The sequence below is a fragment of the Orcinus orca genome, chromosome 2 (genome assembly GCF_937001465.1).
Source record: "Orcinus orca chromosome 2, mOrcOrc1.1, whole genome shotgun sequence".
NCBI lineage: Eukaryota > Metazoa > Chordata > Mammalia > Artiodactyla > Delphinidae > Orcinus > Orcinus orca.
Window position 1 is genome coordinate 24,038,301 of NC_064560.1, and position 17,006 is coordinate 24,055,306.

The 17,006-nt window shown below is 47.8% G+C and overlaps 1 protein-coding gene across 2 annotated transcripts in view; it reads left to right on the plus strand.

Moving 5' to 3' along the window:
• ITIH5 (inter-alpha-trypsin inhibitor heavy chain 5) overlaps positions 1–16,018 on the plus strand; it is a 74,217-nt gene extending 58,199 nt beyond the window's left edge. For both annotated transcript variants that reach the window (XM_004281699.3, XM_049705629.1), the window contains 7 exons: positions 1,231–1,399; positions 4,819–5,128; positions 6,167–6,723; positions 9,542–9,595; positions 11,566–11,682; positions 12,412–12,789; positions 14,358–16,018. In XM_004281699.3, coding sequence (XP_004281747.1) covers positions 1,231–1,399; positions 4,819–5,128; positions 6,167–6,723; positions 9,542–9,595; positions 11,566–11,682; positions 12,412–12,789; positions 14,358–14,647 — 1,875 coding nt within the window. In that variant the 3' untranslated portion in view covers positions 14,648–16,018. The remainder of the gene's footprint in view (positions 1–1,230; positions 1,400–4,818; positions 5,129–6,166; positions 6,724–9,541; positions 9,596–11,565; positions 11,683–12,411; positions 12,790–14,357) is intronic.
• The last annotated feature ends 988 nt before the right edge of the window (positions 16,019–17,006 follow it).

Genomic DNA, 17,006 nt, shown 5'->3' on the forward strand with positions numbered 1-17,006 from the left:
TGTAGATTTTTTGACGATGGCCATTCTGCCTACCATACTACTTATGGTAGTTTTGATCTGCATTTCTCTAATAATTAGTGATGTTGAGAATCTTTTCATGTGCTTTTTGGTCATTTGTATGTCTTCTTCGGAGAAATGTCTATTTAGATCTTCTGCGAATTTTTTGATTGGGTTGTTTGTTTTTTGATATAGAGCTGCATGAGCTGTTTGTATGTTGTGGAGATTAATCCCTTGTTGGTTGCTTCGTCTGCAGTCCTTTCTGGAGCTTTTCTGTTTTCAGTTTCCGATGGTTTCTTTCCTCTTTCCACAAGTCACGTCTGACTTACCTGTACACCTTTCATTCACTCAGCATCTCCGGAACTCACCTGTGTCACCTCTCTGCTTTCCTCCAGCCGTCTCTCTGACCTCCTTTGCTTCTTTTTGGGATGCCCTCCCTCATCTCTCAAGTTACCCAGTTCCTTTGAGTCTCATCCTCAATTCCCCCTTCTCTGTGACACCTTCTCACGTCACTCCAGCCTGCAGTGCTTCGTTCTCTTTTAAATTCCAGTGGTATTTATTATGCGTACCCTTCATCTGTAACTCATGAAGTGTCCATGCGTTCGTTCATCCTCTGAACTTCTCTCTAGCGCCTCCTACGTGTCAGGAGTTCTCCTCTGCTCTGGGTGATAAGAAAATAGATGCACCTGCCTTCAGAGAGCTGACACTGGAGGAAGGGAAAGAGGCATGAAGCAGACTGTAGTCATGATGGGTAATACACACTTTTCTATGTGAGTATGTTGAGGACAGCGCTAGCCTACAGGAGAGAAGATGTGCGCTCTCTTCAGAGGAGCTAGAAAATGTTGCAAATAGAGAATACAGCATGTTAACTGGGTTCTGAATGACGAGGGCCTTGTCGGATGAAACAAGGGCATGAGGCAGTAAGGAAGAACATTCCAGGTCTAGAGAATAGCAGTGGTGAAAGATACAGAGGCTTGATGCAACGTGGATTCCAGCAGATGTGATGGTTCATATATGAAACACCCATTCGTGTCTTATATAAAATTGTAACATATTAATGATGGTTTTTTTTCCAGCTAGGTGACAAAGTTCCTTGACATTTATCCGAGTCCCTTTACGTAGCAGGCACTTAATTTTAACCCTGGGATTGTCCCCGGTGTGCAGTTTCCAAGCCAGGGGACGCGTGGACTCATGCGCTCAGACGTGACTGTTTTTGCTTTTGTGTTTGCCTAGACCAAAGATGCCCTTTTCACAATTCTGCATGACCTCCGACCCCAGGACCGTTTCAATATCATTGGATTTTCCAACCGGGTCAAAGTGTGGAAGGACCATTTGGTGTCAGTTACTCCCAACAATATCAGAGACGGCAAAGTCTACATTCACCACATGTCACCGACCGGAGGTAAGCGCGCATCCTGCTTTGCCCATTTGCCTCGACGGGATACGTGAGTAGCTAACTTTCTGCCCAGAGACAAGGGTTTGAAAGCTGACGCTGATCACAGGAAAGGAGATAACAGGGGAGAGCTTTCCCAGGAGCTTGTTTCTCCTCTTCCAGACCCCAAACTAAGATGGTCAAGTAAGTTAGGGGGGGAGGAAATACCTGATAGGTTTTGGAGCCTTTCCTGGTTTATCTCACGGATCCCAAACAATGCAGCTCTTTTTGTAAATTGTTTTTTGGGGTGGGGAATGAAAGCCAAATGGATGATTCAGTGTTTTGTGTGTTTGAATATGAGCACCTTAGGAAGCAGCAGATGAAGCTGCCCTCCTGAGCTGTTAGATCCCTTGGACCCCAGGTGGCCTGGGCGGTGCTCTGGGTGGAAAGGGGAGGACTCTGAGGTTTTGCACACTTGGCTGGGGGGTTGTGATGAGGTAAGTACGCAGACGCGGGAAAAGGTTAGAGAGTCAGAACAGCGTGTTACCAACCGTGCTGGATGTGAGTTCCTTCAACCCTGGACACAGAGCTGACTTCTGCTGTTACATCCATCACTAGGACAGCGGATGCGTGGCAGATGCCCAGTATTGGAGTGTTTATTGGACCTGAACCTGACCCTTTGACACCTTTCTTAAAGGCCCCTGTAGAGACACCATCTGCTGGGTGTCTCAGATAATTCTGCTTTGGATACCTGGAAACATAGAAAACACCCATTTCTGTCCATCCTCTTCCATCTGAGTTTCTCATCGCTCACATATTTGTTATTTTCCATCCAAGGCAGAGTTCTGGTTTCCCAACTGAACTTCATTTGGAACTTGATCTTGTTTGGATGGAATTTCGATTTACAAATGGGATTTCCTACCAGTCTCTACAGAAACACGATCTAGTTACTGTTTTACTGTAACTAAATAGGAGAAATGAAAGGTTATATTTAATATTATAGTGATGATCTACAGCAGGAAGTTGACAAGATGGTCAAGTCTTTGAGGGAAGAAACTCTCCTTCATCTTTGTTTAGCCCCTGTTTCCTGTCGTAGCTCCCGACCTACAGTGCATACCCAAAGAATATGCATTAGAGTTATTTAAATTATTTAAACGGTTCTGCTTGCTATGAGAATCCTTTGTGTGTGGGAGGTGGAGATAAAGCTTTAGAAAACAGTTGTGTGTATTTTGGAATCTAAACCATAGAAACCTTATTGGTTTCCTTTATTTTTTCTTGGTACTTCATTGTCCCAACCTCTGCAGGTGAACAGAAAATTAATCTACTTCTCTCAGAAAAGTGTCATTTCAGGAGATGAGCATAGATTCTGAAGCCAGACTGTCTGGATTTGAATCCAGCTCTACCAGCTATGAGTCATTTAACCTCCTTTTACTTCAGTTTCCTCATCTGTAAAGTGAGGATAATAATGGACTTGTTATTAGAATGAGATGAGTTAAAATATTTAAAGTACTTAGAAGTGGCTGCACATAGGAAGTCCTCTCTAGGTGTCAGATATGGCCATTCTACCCAAGTGATCCCTGTTGCTGGTGCACTTGGGTCCTTTGATGACCCTGGGGGAGCTCTCGGCGGAATGGTTGTGTCAGCTCCCTGGGGAGAAAGCCCCCCCGCCGTTGTTAAGCATGCGGGAGATGCCCCAACTTAACGGATGTTCAGTACCAAGCCGTGCTGTGCTTTGGTGTCTCGTGTAAGAAAAGCTAAGTGTGTCCTTTGCCTGGGCTTTCCTGGGCTTTAAAATGCAGTGAGAGGGCTTCCCTGGTGGCGCAGTGGTTGAGAGTCCGCCTGCCGATGCAGGGGACACGGGTTCGTGCCCCGGTCCGGGAAGATCGCACATGCCGCGGAGTGGCTGGGCCCGTGAGCCATGGCCGCTGAGCCTGCGCGTCCGGAGCCTGTGCTCCGCAACGGGAGAGGCCACAACAGTGAGAGGCCCGCGTACCTCAAAAAAAAAAAAAAAAAATGCAGTGAGAGATTTGGCATCATTGTTACGTTCTAGGTTAAAGAGAAAATAAGCACCTGCGTTTTGGTTCATGCCCACATATCCAGAGGCAGCGTGAAACTAGCCTGGGCATTCAGAAAGGCAAGTGAGTGAACCCAAAGAAACGTTAAATACTGTTTCAGCTGTAACTTTCCCTTAACGTTCGGGCCATGTGTACATCTTAGAACGAATTATCAATGTGTTTGCACAGTCACAGTCATATGTATTTTAGCCAGAAATTCTGGAGGATGTGAAGCAGTGGGGAAAATTGTCTGGTTCACTCAAATATGGTACATTTTGCAGGGAGATAAAAATCACTCCAGTCAGGGGGATGGATGGTGGTGATGGGTACACAACTTCATAAATTTACTAAAAATCATTCATTGTGTGCTTAAAATGGGTGAAATTTTTGGGACTTCCCTGGTGGTCCAGTGGTTAAGAATCTGCACTTCCTGTGCAGGGGGCATGGGATGGATATCTGGTTGGGGAACTAAGATCCTGCATACCCATGCAGCTCGGCAAAAAAAGAAAAAAATCCCTAGCGACCAGAATGTGTGACATTTTTGGTACGTCAATAAGGCCATTTGAAAAAACCCCAGTGGAGTCAGAAAAAGGAAGTACGTATTCACGGCGGCAGTAAGAACTCTCAGTTTTTCTTGGCGATGGTAGAACAGCAGCAGCAGAGTTGAATGAAGTTCTCAGCTAATCCAGAAACCTCACGTTAGTTGGCAGTTTTGACTTCCACCAGCCATCCGTCTCTCCATCCCCCAAGCAAAATACCTGTCCAGCACCTCCCACAGACACTGTCCCCTGACTTTAATCAGAGCTGTGATGACAAGCGTGTCTGAATTAGAAACGGCAGGGGTAGGAGGTGTAAACTTGAAAGCCTTCGCTTGGTGGGGTCCTAACAAGCAGGGGTGATCCTGAAGGGGCAGGAAGCAGGAAAGACGACAGCAATAAAAAAAAAAAAAAAAATTGAGTGCTTTAACCAGCATCCTCCAGCCCCAGGACACAAGTGAGGTCACCGCGATGGTCTCCGCATCGCCACCTCCTCATTCTGTGCCGTTCCCTTCCCTCTGGGACGCTTGCTTTCTCTGAATTCCTGCACCCAGCACCCTCCTTCCCTTTCCAAAGTGATTCTCCAAAAAGGAGGTAGAAACCGTTCGTGCCAAGGGAGTGGAGATGCCTAAGCTGAAATGCCATCAGACACCTTCAGGACAAGGTTATATAATTCTCTGCTGTTCCTAGTCATTTGCCAAGTTTCTAGCAGTCTTTGTGACATGGAGTCACCCCAGGAATGCAGGTGGCTGCTTTCCCCACGCGTCACTGCTGCAGGTGCCGGTGAGGGGCCCGAGAAGGTGTGTCCAGGTAAAGGAGGTGGCGAGGCTCCTCAGGTGTCCTGTTCTATGTCCTGCAGGCACGGATATTAACGGGGCCCTGCAGAGGGGCATCAGGCTTCTCAACGACTTCGTGGCCCACAACGACATCGAGGACCGCAGCGTGTCCCTGGTCATCTTCCTGACAGACGGGAAGCCCACCGCCGGGGAGACCCACACCCCGAAGATCCTCAACAACACCAGGGAGGCCGCCCGGGGCCGGGTCTGCATCTTCACCGTGGGCATCGGGGCCGACGTGGACTTCAAGCTGCTGGAGATGCTGTCCCTGGAGAACTGTGGGCTCACACGGCACGTCCACGAGGACCACGACGCCCGCGCCCAGCTCATCGGGTCCGTGGGTCTGTCTGTGTCCTCGGGGCGGGGGGGCAGGCTCAGCGGGAGGCTCGGACGTGAGGACGGACCCTGAGTCTGATCATCACTCCTTTCATGGGAGACATCGCCATGGGTCTTGAAACTGGGTGGATCTGGGTTCACGTTCTGGTCCTGCCTTGTGACTTGAGGCTTTAAGACTGTCTGTGCCTTGGTCTCCCCAACTGTGAAGTGAGGATTCTGGTCAGATGATAGAATTTAAGGAGAAAACCTACGTGAAGTATTGGCAGGACGGCTTTCACAGGTTAGGTGTTCTGTTAGCTCTTATGGTTATAACTGTCTTCCTGACACTTCAAAGCACTTCCTCATCTCAAGACACACCTCAGAGATACTGCAGGTCAGTTCCAGACCACAGCGGTAAAGCAAATATTGCAAAAAAGCGAGTCCCACAGGTGGATTGCTTTAACAGTGCACACAAAAGTTATGTTTACATCACACTGTAGTCTATTAAGCATGCAATAGTGTCATGTACATACCTTAATTGAAAAATACTTTATTGCTAAAAAATGCTAACTATCATCTGACAATGCAGGATTGCCACAAACCTTCATTTTGCAAAAAAAATGCTAGGTCTTTGAAGTGCAATAAAACAATTTATGCCTGTATTTACTCTAATTCCACCCTGAGAGGGAGCTGGGATAGGTAGCGTCAGCTCCACCTTGCCTGCTAGTTACAATGATCGTGTTTTTATGTTGAAGCCCAATGGCCAGTTGAAAGTGGTCGCTGACTGTGCTGTGTTCTGGGGTGAAGGGGAAACCAGAATTTAAGTCTGGCAAACGGCGAGGGAGCTTGTGAGATAGTGAGTTCTCCGTCACCAGTGGCGTTCGAGCTACGGCCGCACGGCCTCCTGTCTGAGATGTTCTGCTGGGTGGAATGTTGGACTTGGTTGCTTCTAAGATCAGATCCGACCCCCCAAGACAGCCTGTGATTTCCTCTGGGACGTGACCTGCCTGCAGCTAGTGCAGGCCCCGATCCTCCCTCTCTGTTCCTCCTCTCCAGGTTCTACGATGAGATCAGGACCCCGCTCCTCTCGGACATCCGCGTGGATTATCCAGCCGGCCTGGTAGAGCACGCCACCAGGACCCTGTTCCCCAACTACTTCAACGGCTCCGAGATCATCATCGCGGGGAAGCTGGTGGACAAGGAGATGGACCGCTTGCACGTGGAGGTCACGGCCAGCAACAGTAAGAAGTTTGTCGTACTCAAGAAGGACGTGCCTGTGGAACCCCGGAGGATGGGGAACGACGTCCCGGGGAGCCCCAGGCCCAAGGGGGGTGGCCAGGAGGACCCGAACCACCTGGAGCGTCTCTGGAGCTACCTGACCCTGAAGGAGCTGCTGAGTTCCTGGCTGCAGAGTGATGAGCAGCCCGAGAGGGAGCGGCTGAGGCAGGAGGTACAGGCTCTGGCCGTGAACCATCGCTTCCTCGCTCCGTTCACCTCCATGACGCTCAAGTCAGCACCGCGGACAGAGACCCCGGAGGACACCTACGGCACGTCGGCGGCCACAGGGCCCGAAACGGTGATGCAGAGCCTGAGGGGCGCCCACCTGCAGCCAGGTAAGGGCACTCTCGGGATGGCCCTTCTGTCTCCTTCACAGGCCAAGGTCGTCTGTTTTACTTTCTCGTATTATAAATCTTATAAACAATGTTCTCTACCTGCAGCTCCTAGCCTTCAGAGAGTGGCTTAGCTTATGTTTGTGTTGTTATAAACCATGGATCTCTATAGAGAAATTCGAGAAAGTCAAGCCAGTCTATCTATAAATCATCAATATTGAGTGCCTCCCGTGGACCAGGCATTATTGGAGGCACAGGGATGAACAGACAAGTAAACAAATACTCATTTTTAAATGCCTTCTATATTTTAAGTACTTCAATTATGTCATTTTATGCATACACTTGATATTATTTTCCTGAGAAAACAGAATATTTTATTTTATAGATAAAACGAAATTTTATTATGTATTTTATTTACTCATAGTTTATTAATTTTACTTATAATTTTCTAAATTAAAGTTTTATTTTTTTAATTTTAATGATTTTGTTTAGAATTAAATAAAATTAATAAAATTTTATTTTATTATAGATATTATTATATAGGAGGAACTAAGTTCTGGATTCTCAGGAGAATCCAGAGTTTAAACAGAAATTCTTAATATCTGTCTCAGTGCCATTTGTCAGGGGGAAATTAGTAGCACCAGGAATGGGAAAAGGACAGGAAAAGTAATCCAACCAAAGCAGAGGGTTATATTCTCAGTAAAATCTGTTTATGGAAAACAGCACTTTTTTATGTGTGACATTTTTCTTAACTTCCTGTCAGGTGCACACGCCCTAAGGTGAGGGAATTGACATTAACCCTGGGCCTCATTTGATCCTCATATCCTCAACTCTGAGAATCACCTGGGCATGGTAGGGAGAGCACATGGTTAGGATCCAGACAGAGTTTCAGCTCACGGCTCCTCCTAGCCAGCTGTGTGGCTTGGGGCAGGTTTCTGAACGTCTCTGAGCTTCCATTCCCTCACCTGTAAAACGTAGATAGTAATCTCTTCCCTGAAAGGTTGTTGGAAGGATTAAAGGTGTAGAGGCCTTGGTGTATAATAAGTGTTCTACACGTGTGGGATACCCTTTCCCATGAGGAGTGTAGAACTAGAAATTTATTGAAAAGTTCAGACCTGATGTAGGGGTGAAAAATGATATGTTGCCTTTTTAGAAAGAGTGGAACTTGTCTTGGCAAAACTAGTACAATATTTGTTCTGATGAAAAGGATGAAAAGTAAGTTGCATGATGTTGTTACGTCACGCTACAAGATCCATGCCACATCCAGGGAAGATGGCTTTTTGAGTAACATCTTGATTCAGTGTCAGCATCTCAAATCTCAACAGCTTCAGGAGAGAGCAAACTCAAATGACACGAGACTCAGAGGGCCAAGAACACAGATGAGGGAATAACTGACTGATTGCTCAGAAGGCTTGTTAGACATAGGATTTCCCTGAAGATGATTTTTTAGTTTTAATTTTATGATTTTTTTGAGTGTCAGTGACAATTTAAGCCACCTCAAAGCAGCCGTTCAGACTGAGATGTCGTTCCACCTTCGTGGTCAGCCTGATTCTGTCTGTGTCTGGCTGATCAGGGACCAGTTGGAGAAGGGGGCGCTTAAAAAACATTGAGGGCTTCCCTGGTGGCGCAGTGGTTGAGAGTCCACCTGCCGATGCAGGGGACACGGGTTCGTGTCCCGGTCCAGGAGGATCCCACATGCCACAGAGCGGCTGGGCCCGTGAGCCATGGCCGCTGAGTCTGCGCGTCCGGAGCCTGTGCTCCGCAACGGGAGAGGCCACAACAGTGAGAGGCCCACGTACCGCAACAAAACAAAACAAAAAACATTGAGATACTGTGATCTTCATTTTCTGGGGGGGCAAAAATCGGTTAAGAGGAGCATAATCTTAATACAGACAATTTGAAATAAGGTATTAATTTTATTTTATTGACAGAAAGTAATTTACTTTTAGGTTATTCTTTAATTGAGTTTATTTTTGCCTGCTGCTTTGTGAATTGTACTTACACACATGGCTATAGACCTGGATTATCGCGTTATCTTTTTCTTTTACATTCTTGTATATTTTTGGTTGTTTTAAATTGCTATTTTGCAAAAAACACATAACGTAACATTTCCCATCATAACCATTTTTTCCATTCTTTCTTTTTAACTGAAGTATACTTGCTTTACAGTGTTGCATTAATTTTTGCTGTACAGAAAGTGATTCAGTTATATTCTTTTTTTGTAATATTCTTTCCCATTATGGTTTATCAGAGAATACTGAATATAGTTCTCTGTGCTATACAGTAGGGCTTTGTTGTTTATCCATTCTCTATATACAAGCTTACATCTGCTAACCTCAACCTCCCACTCCATCCCTCCCCCAACCCCCTCCCCCCGGCAACCACCAGTCAGTTCTCTATATCGTAACCATTTTTAAGTGTGTAGTTCAGTAGTGTCAAGTATATTCCCATCGTTATGAAACAGATCTCCAGAACTTTTTCATCTTGCAAACCTGAAACTCTGTCCCCATTGAACAACTTTGCTTCCCCCCTCCCCCCATAACTATACCTTAAGAATGATGGAATATTTTCTCCTATTATATACACAGAAATCACAGACAAGAAGAATATTATCTAATTTATAGAGGAATAAAATAGTTACGCCGCGTCGTTTACACCTTCACTTTGTGTTGCGAGGCCAAGAGCTTCCTTTAAAAGAGATGTGTTTAACTTGTCACAAACGTATCTGAGAGCTGTACTTGACTCCTCTCAGCCCTCTGTACCTCTCACTTCCTCCTCTTTAATGAATAACGGTGGTGGATCTCTTCCTTCTCCTCTCCAGGACCTGCTCTCAAGAAACCATACAACCCAAGGATTAAAGTCTCCAAAACCTCAGGTAAAGGAAAGAATGTGCTGGTGTCTGATTCGAGAGTTGAAATGTTTAGGAAGCGGATGACCAGGAATTTCCCGAAGCCAGTTAGAACATCAGCTCATAGGACGAGATGTGAGGACCCATATTTATTTAGTGCAAACCGGCAGCATGGGGCACTTCTCAAAACCAGGATCGTCATTAAACCATCACATAAACCCCATGGGTAACACAGTCCTGAGGAGCCTGGCAGGAGCCCTGATAGAAGGGTGGATGGACAGAGCTACACATGAGTCACGATTGAGCTGGAAAGACGTTTGTTTTTAGAGATTTGAAGTATGCTCGCTTCTAACTTCTGGTGTTACAAATATCTGTGACACTGCAAGGTTTTTAAACATTATTATTTTATTATTTTCATGATCCTTGGCTTTAGAAGGGAAGACCAGATTACAATACCCTAAAATTTCCCTTGGCCATATTCCTGGGATTATAATAAAAATCTGGATGGAATAAGGACACAAGGGCTGGGTTTTATTCTTCAGATGTACACATCTGCCTTTGTAAGTCTTTCTTATTGCCTTGCTGCCGACGTGCTGGGCGTCCAGGTTCACGTAGCCCAGGACAACCTGGAGATTAGCTCTGGGGAGAGGAAACACATGGTCTCCAGTGGGTAGCGTGTTGTTCCTTTGAACACACATGCTTTATGGAATGCAGGAAAACTTTGCTGTTGGATGCAGCACGGAGTAATGACTTCCAGACCTCTCCTCTCTTTTTCGGAGCAGGCAGCATCTTTTCTTGTAAAGGGATTTGGAAGATTTGAGTAGAAATAATATGGTATGAGCACAAGAAACTCTCAGAGAACTGTCACGTAGTTATATTCGTACCCACAGAGTGCCAAAAATATGGACTTTTATCTTTAACGGGTGTTATTTTTTTCATCTACAAAAGACCCGTACCTTGTATTTCTTTATGAAGTTGCCATTCACTGGGTGCTTGAGGCACTCTACAGTGAGTTGAACCAGATTCTTCCAAAGGCCCTTCTGAGTCACGCTGGGGACAGAGAGGGTGTTTCAGCAGTTCCACCAAGAACATTAATTGGCTTGTAGCTTGAAAACACTTGAACTCCTGGCGCCTACCCCCCACCATATACAAATGCGTATGCATACATGTACACGTAAAGTAGAGAGGAATTCGGGAACACATTGTGTTTGGTGTACAAATTAGAGAGAAACTAATGCTCCAATCTCGCGAGAAAAGAGAACTGACGTAGACTCTTGGGAAATATTTTGTCTGTACAGTAAGAAGCAAGACTGTTCATCTTTAGCAGAGGCAAAAATGAGGAGAATGGGTAAGGAACAGGGGCCAGCTAAACTCTGTGGTCTTATCCGCAGACACAAATTTGAGAGCAGTAAAGGCAGTAGGACCCAGAGGAGGGATTGCCACTGTCATCGCTGGCTGCACCACCTGACCTCCCGTTGACTCTGTGTCCTTTACTTCTCACCAGCCCTAAACGGGGCTTGGTCATTACTGCTCATGCAAGGGCTGTGTCCATCTGGTGCTGTGAAGACTCAAGGGCCAAGGCACTCTGGTCACAGGACAGGAAGTTCTCATCCCCATCTCTTCACTGGGGAGGGCAAAGGGGGAAGAAAGTGATTAGCGGAAGCCGCACAGGGAATTGAAGAATGTGAGCTCAGTGGTCATGGGGAGTGGAGGGTGATGCCCCGCTTCCCTCTAAGGTTCAGTTGTCTATATTTGACTGCAGTGTGGTGACAGGAGCATCGTATTTGAATTTAGGGGACCTGCATTCAAATATTTACTTTCCACGAACTGACTGCGTAACTGGTGCATCCCTTCACCTCCCAGCCACCTTCCTCGTGTAGACACGGGGGATCCGTTGTTGACAGGGTTAAGTCAATAACTCATGAGAAAATAGAAGAAGGTGCCCAATAAATGTCTTTTCTTTCTTTTTCTCTTCCGTTCTCATCCTGTTCTGGCAGCGGATGGAGACCCCCATTTTGTTGTGGATTTCCCCTTGAGCAACCTCACGGTCTGTTTCAACATCGATGGACAGCCCGGGCACATCCTGAGGCTGGTCTCTGATCATGCGGACTCTGGTGAGTTCTGCCTAGAAAGTGAAAGAACTTGAGTTTTGGGAGTGAAAAAAAAAAACCCTAATCTTCGCGTTCTACCCCCCTGCTCAGTGGTGTCCCAGGGTCTCCAAATCAGGAGCAGTGGAAACTGATGGGTAAGAAATACCGTGTCAGAGCCACACAAGAGTTTGGGGAACTATAACCAGACACTGGAATGAAAGGAGACAAACATGTCAGCCCCCTTTTTTAGAATTTTTATTTATTTACTTATTTTTTTTTCACTTTAAAATTTTTATTGGCATATAGTTGATTTACGATGTTGTGTTGGTTTCAGGTGTACAGCAGAGTGAATCAGTTATGCATATACATCTATCCACTCTTTATTTAGACTCTTCCCATATAGGTCATTACAGAGTATTGAGTAGAATTCCCTGTGCTATACAGCAGGTTCTTATTAGTTATCTATTTTATATATAGTAGTGTGTATATGTCAACCCCCTTTTTAAGATATTTTCACCCAAACCTACATCAGCTTCTCCTACCCAGGACGTTGGTCAAAAATCACTCATACCTTCATGCATTCGTTCCTTCCTTCCTTCATTCAGTGGGCACTGAGTGGTCCCTACGTGGGAGCGGAAGTTCTTGGTTCTAGAGGTACAAGAGAGGAAGGAAATTCGGATGAGAAGCCCTCTTGTGAAAGTGGGGGTAGTTTTTCTAACCACTGCTCTCTTCCCCCCCCCCCCCGCCTTCAAGGCGTGACGGTGAACGGAGAGTTGATCGGGGCCCCCGCTCCCCCAAACGGCCACAAGAAACAGCGCACTTACTTCCGCACCATCACCATCCTCATCAACAAGCCCGAGAGGTCCTACCTGGAGATCACGCCCACCAGAGTCATCGTGGATGGTGGGGACAGGCTGGTCCTCCCCTGCAACCAGAGCGCGGCCGTGGGGAGCCAGGGGCTGGAGGTGTCGGTGTCCGCCAATGCCAAGGTCACCATCGCCATCCAGGGCAACGTGGCCTTCGTCATCCTTCTCCACCTCTACAAAAAGCCAGCCCCCTACCAGCGAAACCACCTGGGCTTCTACGTCGCCAATGGCCAAGGCCTTTCTGGCAACTGCCATGGCCTGTTAGGTAGGTGGCTGCTCTCCACGCTGACTCACAGCACAGAATTCAGTTTCCCAAAACGAAGCTGATGCTGCCCGTATCTTTACTTGGTTGAGAGTTTCCACAGGAATGTGGTCTTTATGAAGCTCATGAAAAGTCTATTTCTTTTTCTTTTTTCTTTTTTTTTGGGCATATGGCCAATTTTTCTTTTTGCTTTTTTTAAATACAATTTTTAAAGGTTACACTCCATATACAGTTACTACAAAACACTGGCCATATTCCCCGTGTTGTACAGCACATCCTTGAACCAGTCTTACACCAATAGTTTGTGCCTCCCACTCCCTCACCCCTCTCTTGCCCCTTCCCCCTCCCCCCTGGCAACCACTAGTTTGTTCTCTATGTCTGTGACTCTGCTTTTTTTTTTTTTGTTATATTCACTAGTTTGTTGTATTTTTTAGATCCCACATATATAAGTGATATCATACGGTATTTGTCTTTCTCTGGACGTATTTCACTTAGCATAATGCCCTCCAAGTCCATCCGTGTTGCTGCAAATGGCAAAATTTCATTCTTTTCATGGCTGAGTAATCTTCCACTGTGTACCACATCTTCTTTATCCACTCGTCCATTGATGGACACTTAGGTTGCTTCTGTATCTTGGCAACGGTAAACAATGCTGCTGTGAACGTTGGGGTGCACATATCTTTTCGAATTAGTGTGAAAAGTATACTTCTTGCTTCCTGACACTTTTCTAGAATAGGAATGGGCTTATAAACTAATTCGCACAGGCCTTTGGGGAAGGGGAGCAAAGAAATGAGGAGTCCTTCTCTCCAGGTCTGGTTCTTTACTCTCAGGGAGAGGATGCAGACACATCCCATGGCCCAGCACCAAGTGGGAGATGCATGGCCCCTCCCGGGAAGCACCCCCATGGCTGGGAGCCTCGGGCAGCCCACTCTGCCTGGCTTCCCTCCACGTGCAGTTTCATGTGGGCGCTTTTCCCACAAGTAAAGAGGGAGCCTCTGCCAGGGCTCAGATTCCCTGGCACTCGAGAGGGATGCGTCTCTACGCAGCTTGCCTGGGAAGCTCCGCTCCCAGACACAGACTGCTGTCCCTTCGGCCTTGGTAGTGCCCTCACTCGACCTGGAGGATTCTGACCCTGCTTTCCACACCCTCCGCCCAGTGCACACCCACTAAGTGCACACATGGAAGGGGTCCTCCAGAGGGAGGAGAGCGGGGAAGACCGGACCCTTCTTCCCTTGTTATTTGCCCCCATCTCATCCTCCCATCTCAGTAGGAGACTGGGCATCTCTTTTTGTGGGTTGGGCATCTTGCCCGTGGTAGCTTCCAGAAGTGGAGGCCACTACCAATACACTCAGGTCTCTCCTCCCCACACCCTCCCCGGACACTGGAAAAGGTGGAGCAGCTCTGGGAGACTCCAGCCGAGGACCACAGTCACTGCTCTGGTGTTATGCATCCCCTTCCTCTGGGTCACACCCGTGCATTTGCTGGCCATCGGTGCCCGAACTGAAGTTAGATTTTGTTCAAACACGTTGCTCGCACTTGACCTAGACCTGACGTCTCTTTTGTCCTCTCAGGTCAGTTCCTGAACCAGGAGGCCAGACTCACCGGGCTCGGCAGGAGCCCTGCCCATCCTTCCGTCCCTGAGACAGGTGAGAGGTCTGAGGCCGTCCTCGAGGTAAAAGGACACCAGGTCCCAGTGGTGTGGAAGCAGAGGAAAATCTACAACGGGGAAGAGCAGGTGGACTGCTGGTTTGCCCGGAACAACGCCGCCAACCTGATTGACGGGGAGTATAAAGACTACCTGGCGGCCCATCCTTTTGACTCCGAGACCACCTTTGGCCCAGGCACATCCCGGGGACTCTGACGCCAGCAGCCGTAAGGCAAGAGCGTGTGACAGGGAAACGTCTTCGGGACCCCGTGGTGTGGTTCTTGTCGCTTGGCAGGTAGCCGCCGCCCAGGACTCCCCCCTGGTGGCGGGGAGGTCTAACCTCTGCTTGAGCAAAGGGTGGGGTCAGGACGTTGAAGCAAGAATGGGATTTCCTGCTCTTCCCCTCCCCCTCCCCCATCTCCAGTAGAGAACAGTGGTGGCACCAAAGGGACCAGTCACAGCTAAAAGCAAGTCTCTATCTTATACCCGCTGGCTTGTCCATCTCACTGCCTACCACAAGGTGACTCTGATGAAGGAAGGTGGCCATCAGGTCTGTTTTCTCTGTGGAAATGGCCAGGCTTGGGCACTCTGCTTTTTGCCTTATACTAATGCATAGGCATCTCTCCTCCTAGCCCGCTGCGTTCTCCGGGTGTGCGGCCAACCTCTGCCTCAGGGGAACCTCTCCTTGGGCCCAGGCCACGAGTCATGAAATAGCATGTAGATTTGATCACTGTAAACCATTCGGTCTTTTCTTAGGAGAGGATTTTCTTCTACTGTGATGTCTTGCCCTTGAAAATTTGTTTTCGTTTTTAAAAAATTGACTCAAAATAGAGACTCTGCATCCCAGATACCGGTATTTTTCTAACGGGCTTTGTAAATCACTTAACTTCGCTGTTGGAGATTCTCCTATTTATTCCAGAAAGCTGAGCGCTTCTAATAAACAGGGCAGCCCACGTGGGTGTATTTCACTGGCCTGTCTCAGTGCTGGAGCGTCGGCCAGCAGCGTGATGAATCTTTCACTCGGCTCTTCAGCCTTGGTCCTGATTCCGACCTGATTTGCTCTCGGTCCCCCAGGAGGTGATAAATTAGGCTCTTGCAGAACTGGGATGGGGAGGTATTGGCAGCACAGAGCCGACCTACAGGAACCAAACTGCATGTTCCCAGCAGGAAGTGCGGACATGCTCACAGATCTAAGGAGCCCTCCCACATCCCAGACATGCGAGGCCAGGAAGTCAGCGTGAGCAAGAGGCTTTGGACAAATCTGATTCCATCAGGGAGGGGTTAAAATCAGGGGTCAGGGTGGTGTCAAAAGTCAATGACTGTCACTCCTCATGGTGGAACCTGTGAAGCCCGTCACATTATCAAGGGGAAGGGAGGTTGATGGTGGTCTTGAGACCTCCTCTCTCCCCCTCCTTCCCGGCTTTTTGCTGGACCACGGGAGGTTCAGTAAGCCTGACCCTCACTGCGGTCAGGACGCAGATGGACATGGGGGGCACTGGAGCCGAACAGCAGGGAAAGGAAGGTTTGGGTCAGAGACATGGAATATTTTGACGTGAGACCGAATGAAATAAAAGCTTTTGTGCCGGCTTCATGGAACGTTTCTTCCAGTAGGGAGTGACTCTAGAACTTTCATGCCATGTGGAAGCAGACAGCACTAGGAGAGAAATCAGAACTAAGAAAATTGTTTACCACCTTTGCCCTTGCCTTCCCGTTTTCCAATGGGAAACATTTGAGCAGCAAAATGACATCCACATGTTTTTGTGGACCAAGTGGCTGCAGGAGTTCAAGTTAGTGCCTGGGCCGTCGGGGGTGGGGGTAGGGGGGCGGGACCGGTTGTGTCTCAGAGTCTCCGTCTCTCTCCACCTTGGGAACCCACCAGACCAGGGCCGGCAGCTGTGTTATTTTTGACTCAACTCAGCTGCCTGTTTTCATGCCAGCAGTGTGAATGCACAGGCCCAGGCTGCTGACAGCTGCTTCCATATTTCAGAGGGAGAGGAGGAGCCGGAGCTGGGCTGGCCAGGACCTGGGCAGGCTCTGCGGGGACTTTCCTGTTACATAGACCTCGGGCCCAACTGGGCAGAGATCCCTGCAGCCACGATGCCAGCCCATTGTGTTAGCGCCTGGAGCCGCGATCTGTGTTCCAGGTGTGGCCTCAAAGCTGCAGACAGGGCTTCCCTGGTGGCGCAGTGGTTGAGAGTCCGCCTGCCGATGCAGGGGAAACGGGTTCGTGCCCCAGTCCGGGAAGATCCCACATGCCGCGGAGCGGCTGGGCCCGTGAGCCATGGCCGCTGAGCCTGCGTGTCCGGAGCCTGTGCTCCGTGGCAGGAGAGGCAACAACAGTGAGAAGCCTGCATACCACCAAAAAAAAAAAAAAAAAAGAAAAAGCTGCAGACAGGAGGCTGTTACTACAGGACCAGATATTCCAATGGGGTGACCGTCCCTTACTCTCCTATTCAGAAAAAAAAAAAATGCACATTTTTAAAAGTATTAGGGATGAGCTTTTATTTTAGTGTTTTTACTTTAGACTCATCCCACTTTTCTTTCTCCTCCTTTTCAATTGTACATCTTTTTTTTT